This window comes from Myotis davidii, unplaced genomic scaffold, assembly GCF_000327345.1.
Source record: "Myotis davidii unplaced genomic scaffold, ASM32734v1 scaffold455, whole genome shotgun sequence".
Classification (NCBI taxonomy): domain Eukaryota; kingdom Metazoa; phylum Chordata; class Mammalia; order Chiroptera; family Vespertilionidae; genus Myotis; species Myotis davidii.
This window is the reverse complement of record NW_006287459.1, coordinates 2,576,681-2,582,819: the sequence shown is the minus strand read 5'-3', so window position 1 is coordinate 2,582,819 and position 6,139 is coordinate 2,576,681. Positions and strand designations below refer to the sequence as shown.

The 6,139-nt window shown below is 39.3% G+C and overlaps 1 protein-coding gene across 7 annotated transcripts in view; it reads left to right on the top strand.

Moving 5' to 3' along the window:
- FRYL (FRY like transcription coactivator) overlaps positions 1-6,139 on the top strand; it is a 174,177-nt gene that overhangs the window by 108,253 nt on the left and 59,785 nt on the right. For all 7 annotated transcript variants that reach the window (XM_015560996.1, XM_015560992.1, XM_015560990.1 and 4 more), the window contains 4 exons: positions 426-525; positions 1,896-2,064; positions 3,907-4,166; positions 5,348-5,488. In XM_015560996.1, the coding sequence (XP_015416482.1) occupies positions 426-525; positions 1,896-2,064; positions 3,907-4,166; positions 5,348-5,488 (670 nt within the window). The remainder of the gene's footprint in view (positions 1-425; positions 526-1,895; positions 2,065-3,906; positions 4,167-5,347; positions 5,489-6,139) is intronic.

The window sequence follows — 6,139 nt, the reverse complement described above, 5'->3', positions numbered from 1 at the left end:
CTCTGGGTCTCAGTGTGCCTTTCCTTCCTTCTAGTTGTAGAGTTTACAGTCAGCCAGGCTTCCTATGGTTCTGGGTGAAGTCCGTATTGTTTCTCTGAGGGATTAATCAATTGTTGTGTGCGGCGTTAATTTCCCAGTGTTTATCTCTGCCGCCATCTTAGTTTCTCCCTGACCAGTATTTTCTTAAGCTCTATCAGAAATGATCCAAAATAAGGATAATGATCATCATGCATTTGTTGTTTTACCTTTTAACCTTAAAAAAAAAACAAAAAACAAAAACAAAAACAAAAAATCACAATAACCACCCAGTCACCTCTTGGGTTTGGCTGCTGCGTGCCTGCCTTCTGGCCCTGGTATACCATATGTAATAGCTTGTGTGAAGGCCGCTAAATATTACGTTCCTAACATGTGGAATTTGTCCCTAGGGATTATCAGTGTGACACAGTGATGCTCCTAAATCTGATACTGTTTAAAGCAGCTGATTCTTCTCGAAGTATCTATGAAGTTGCTATGCAGCTCTTACAGGTTTGTAAACAAATGTTAATGAAAATCTTTTTACTCGGGACCTAATAAAGCGCATCAGTCTCTTCTTGCCTTGAAAGTATACTGATACCCAGCTTAATTTTTAATAGCAAACTCTAGAATCAATTCCTGAGGATCATTTGAAATAGAAGGCAAAGGTAATATGGGTCGTTTAAGTTGTAAAGGGACAATATGTTAACCCCACACACACTTGTGTGTGCACCAGTGCTAATAAAAATTGAGTGGTTAGGGCCTCAATTGTATGTGTATAACTATTTCTGTTCAGATAAGACTGGGTTGAATTTTTTTTTTGAGAACCAAGTGAAAAGTAATTAGCTCTTTTATGATAACCTTGTATAATTTTCCTTTATTAGGCTGAGAAATATAACCTAGAACATTAACTGCCAGGCATGGATGCATCATTATTATACAATGCTTAACTAATGGATAATAGATTGAGGTTCTTTATTCAAATCAAGGGTTAAGAATGGGATTCAAGGAGATGTTGATTTTTCCAAAGGGTTTGAATTACACCCTAATGTCTTTCATTAAGAAAGTTTAAGGGGGCTGGGTGAAAAAGGTGAAGGGAGTAAGAAGTACTAATTGGTGGTTACAAAATAGTCACGGGGTTATAAAGCATAGGGAATATAGTAAACAGTGTTGTCATAACTATATATGGTGCCAGGTGGATACTTAAAATATCGGGGGGACCACTTTATAAAGTATATGATGGTCTGACCACTATGCTGTACACCAGAAACTAATACAAAATAATGTTTATTGTAAACTGTAAGTGAGAAATAAAATTTAAAAGAAGAAAGTTCAATGGGTGGGGGGGGCAGGGAGAGACATATGTACTACTATTTGTAATTCTTTAAACAATAAAAAATAAACTGCACTTGTTAAAATAAAAAAAAATAAAAGAAGTAAGTTCAGTAGTGTAGCTCTTTACATAGTGTAATATCAAAAGAATTTTTAGTTTATATTCCATATTTAATGTGTGATTAACCAAGATCTGTTTGAAGATTTTATTTTCACTTACACTTGTTTTATATTGTCATATATTTGACCTGGAAAGTGGTATGTCTTTTTCAAGTAATTTTATATTAAGTTGCTGAAGTTATTTTCAAACTATGCTACTAACCCAAAGCATTGCCATTAAACACAAGGAGTGCAATGCCTTGTACATAGTTACACGTCTTTTGCAAACATTTCTTGGTATTTGAAATTAACATGCGAAGTATTTTACAACCTATGTAACTATGTAATTTTTAAACTGGAATATTTCTTGGGAGGAGATATATATTTTTTAATTATAGTTGAAATGTGGAGGACCCATAACATCTTAAATTGATGGCATTACCTCCCCGCAGATCCTGGAACCGAAGATGTTTCGCTATGCTCACAAATTGGAGGTTCAGAGAACAGATGGAGTGCTCAGCCAGCTGTCTCCTCTGCCACATCTGTATTCTGTCTCATATTATCAGCTGTCTGAGGAACTAGCAAGGGCATATCCTGAGCTGACTCTCGCCATATTCTCAGGTATGATCATTGAACTGGTTAGTAGTTTTTTCTTTTTTAGCAATCATTTCTGAAATACTACTTTTAGGAGATTTTAAATATATGGAAGTTGAGGTTGAATCCAAACATGTATTTACATAGAGAATTTTTTTCTTTAATAAGAACTCTTAATACTGATCTATGATGATATTTAGGTATCTTATTACAGAACCTCTCACTTTTTCCTCCCTTCTTCACTCCACTGCAGGAAAAAACAAACAAACAAACAAAAATGTAAAGGGGTCTTCACGTGTAATTTTAAAAATACCTTTTGCCCGGCCAAAAATAATGAGCAACATCCTGTGCACCGAAAGGTTGCCAGTTCGATTCTCCATCAGAGCACATACTTGGGTTGTGGTTTCAGTCCCCTGTTAGGACAAGTACAGAGGGCAACTCCTCAATGTTTCTCTCTCACATCGACATTTCCTTTTTCCCTCTCTCCCTTCCTCTCTAAGCATATCCTCAAGTGAGGATTAAATTTAAAAATACATATTTCTTTAGTAGACCTCGAACTTACTGAATCTTCTAGGATGTGTTTTATCTGTGTACTCGCCTGTCTCTAAAATACTGCAGGGATTGTGCTTGCTTCAGCAGCACATATACTAAAATAATGCAGAGGCAACGATACAGGTTTCTTTCTGTGGGTAAAGCCCCTAGTCATAGGGAAAGGTCCTGCATTGCTCTCTGGTCCAGCTTTCTTTACAAATAATCCTGCCAAGGTTTCTGTAACATCAGGGTCCTACCTATCTGGGTCCCCCTGGACTCAGCTTTAGGAAAATTTGAGGTCCATCTGGTTTAATCTTCTACCTAAAGAACACACTATTGTAAATGCCCCCATAATACTTTACCCTTTAACTGAAAAGTTCTAATTATAACACAAAAGACACTCAGCTCGTTTTCTGCGTTCCACCTGCAGCAAGATCTTGTTCTCATCCGGGCACTGCACATGTACCACACCTGGTATCCGGGGGTGGCAGGGTCCACTGTGGTCTTTTCTTTCATTCAGGCTCAAGGCCGAGTGGCCTCACCGGTGCCTATTTCGGCAGTGGAAATGGTTTGTTTCCCACACTTAATTACCTTAGTGGGGAAAAAATAACTTACATTCTCCTAACATTCAGTTCTTCATCAATTTCTCTGTTTGGTTTACACGGGTAGATGACAGGGATCATGCCTCTTCTTTTTAAATTTGTTTTTAATGGATTTCTGAGCAGAAGAGATAGAGATAGTGAGAGAGAGAGAAACATCAATGATGAGAGCAAATCATTGATCAGCTGCCTTCTGCATGCCCCACACTGAGGATCGAGCCCGCAACCCAGGCATGTGCCTTGACTGGGAATCGTATCGATCTTGTGAATAGTGCAGCTGTGAACATGGATATGCAAATATCTTTTTGAGACCCCGTGTTGGGTATATACCCAGAAGCAGGATTGCTAGATCATGTGGTAGTTCTTTTTTCACTTTTTTGAGGAGCCCTTACACTGTTCCATAGTGGTTGCACCATTTTACAGTCTCACCAATGGTGTGCAAAGGTATATTTATCTTGACCACCAATGGCATTTTATATAAAAAGTAAGAATGTGATATTTGTTAGCTGTTAATTTTCTTTATGATGTCATCGAGGTCAGATTTATGAAAAGGAGAAACAGTACTCATAATTCTCAAATGCAGTGAATAAAATTTGGCTTCCTAGTCTTTAAAAGTAAAGTTATACCAGGTGTTCCCTCTTTTGGCTTTGTTTTTGTTTGTTTGCCTTTTTTTTTTTTTTACTTAATTGTTGAAAGTATTACAAATATCCCCTTTCTTTTGGCTTGTTTATAACTATAGAGATAAGCCAGAGAATTCAGACAGCTCACCCTGCTGGGAGGCAAGTCATGCTGCACTACCTGCTGCCGTGGATGAACAACATCGAGTTGGTAGATTTAAAACCTTTGCCCACAGCGAGGCGACATGATGATGATGAAGATGACTCCTTAAAAGACCGAGAAGTCATGGTGACTAGCAGGCGCTGGTTACGAGGAGAAGGCTGGGGGTCCCCACAAGCCACTGCCATGGTTTTGAACAACCTGATGTACATGACAGCGAAGGTAAAATGGGTTTGAAATGCTGCACAGAATTACTGTGTTCATTAGGAGGAGTAAACAAGGTTAGAAGTAGATGAGGAGATTAGATAATCCTGTGATAATCGAACATATATGCATTATAAATTCCTTTCTCTAAAATAAACTTCTCATTAGATATAAAATATCTTCTGTGGGGGGTGAGGGGGCATCTAAAATCATGTAATTACAGTCAGGTGCCGCTTCATGGCAGGGATGTGTTCGGAGGAATTCACTGTTAGGCAATTTCTTCGTTTATGAATGTCATAGAGTGCACTTACACAAATCTAGGTGGTACAGCCCCTTACACACACAGCTGTATGGTATAGTCCATTGCTCCGAGGCTACAAGCCTGAACAGCATGTACTGTGCAGAACACCACAAGATTAAATCAAGTTAAAAAAAAAGTGATGCAGTCAGGAGATGCAGTAAACACTAGATATGTGAGGCGGTTGCTGGCATAACACAGCATATTGTTTTGTGACAGACTTTTTTTTTCCAAATATATTTTATTGATTTTTTTTACAGAGAGGAAGGGAGAGGGATAGAGAGTTAGAAACTTCGATGAGAGAGAAACATCAATCAGCTGCCTCCTGCACACTCCCCACTGGGGATGTGCCCACAACCAAGGTACACGCCCTTGACTGGAATCGAACCTGGGACCCTTGAGTCCACAGGCCGACCCTCTATCTGCTGAGCCAAACAGGTCTGGGCCAGACTTTTTTTTTTTTAATAAGTAGAAAGAATATGCTGTATTTTCAACCAATAACATAACTGTTTATTATCATTATCGAGTATCATGTACGATACACAATTGTATGGCTATACTTCTGTACGACTGGCAAACACCAGCATTACCTCAAGCACATGAGTAATGTGTTGTGCTATGATGTTATGACATGACATTGCTAGACAATAGAAATTTTTGGCTCCCCCATGTAATCTTCTGGGACAACCATTGCTTGTATAGTCTGTCGTTGACTGAAATGTTATGTGGCCTGTGACTGTAATGGTATTTATGTATAGACTTGTTGAAAGAAATGATTATTCCTCTGAAGTATGGGAAAGCTTCCTGTAAAACCATTGTTTTCTGATGTTGCATAACGTGACAAGTTTGCTACATAATAGACAGCCTTTACTGAGACACGTGTTGTGTTTCCTGCACCTAGTATGGCGACGAGCTGGCCTGGTCGGAGATGGAGAACGTGTGGACCACACTTGCAGATGGCTGGCCGAAAAACCTGAAAATTATTTTGCACTTTTTGATCAGCATTTGTGGAGTGAATAGTGAACCAAGCCTCTTGCCTTACGTATGTATTCAAGTTAATATTTAACTTAAAAAAAGAAAAGTTCATGGTGTCGTGTCAAGTCAGAGTATAGGCATCAGGAGACCAGCAGAGGCAAAGCAGGGCCAGGCGAAGGACAGTCAGGAAATAGCACGTGGGTTTGCTCGCTGATTTATTTAACAAATATTATCGGCCAGGTGCTCTTATTGCTGGCCAGAGGCTCTGCAGGGTTCTGGGCATTATAATCTGATGGCCGGTACAGATTTTATTTACTTAATGAATAAATCAGTAATTTAATAAAGTCCAGTCATGAGAAGGGCTGCAGAGGACTGAGAGTGAATAACTTGGCACCACGGCTGTCTGGGAGGATTAGAGATGAGGCTCAAGAGAAAGTGTTATTGAAGCAGAGACCACAGTGATAGTTTTTGCTGGGCAGGTGCTGGCGTTGGGATATCAGATGGGGCAGGGTGGTCAGTCAGAGTTCAGTGCCTAAACCCGTGTGGAAGCAAAGGAAAGCTTGGTAAGAGATAGACTGTGAGGAATAAGGCAGTCTTTGCCTTGTAAGGGGGGAAAACAGTTCTTAAATCTGCTCAAGTTAAGAGATTATGAAACTATCAACCAAGAGGTTGAACTGAATACACATATGCAGGCAAACACACGTGTACACACGCCCTC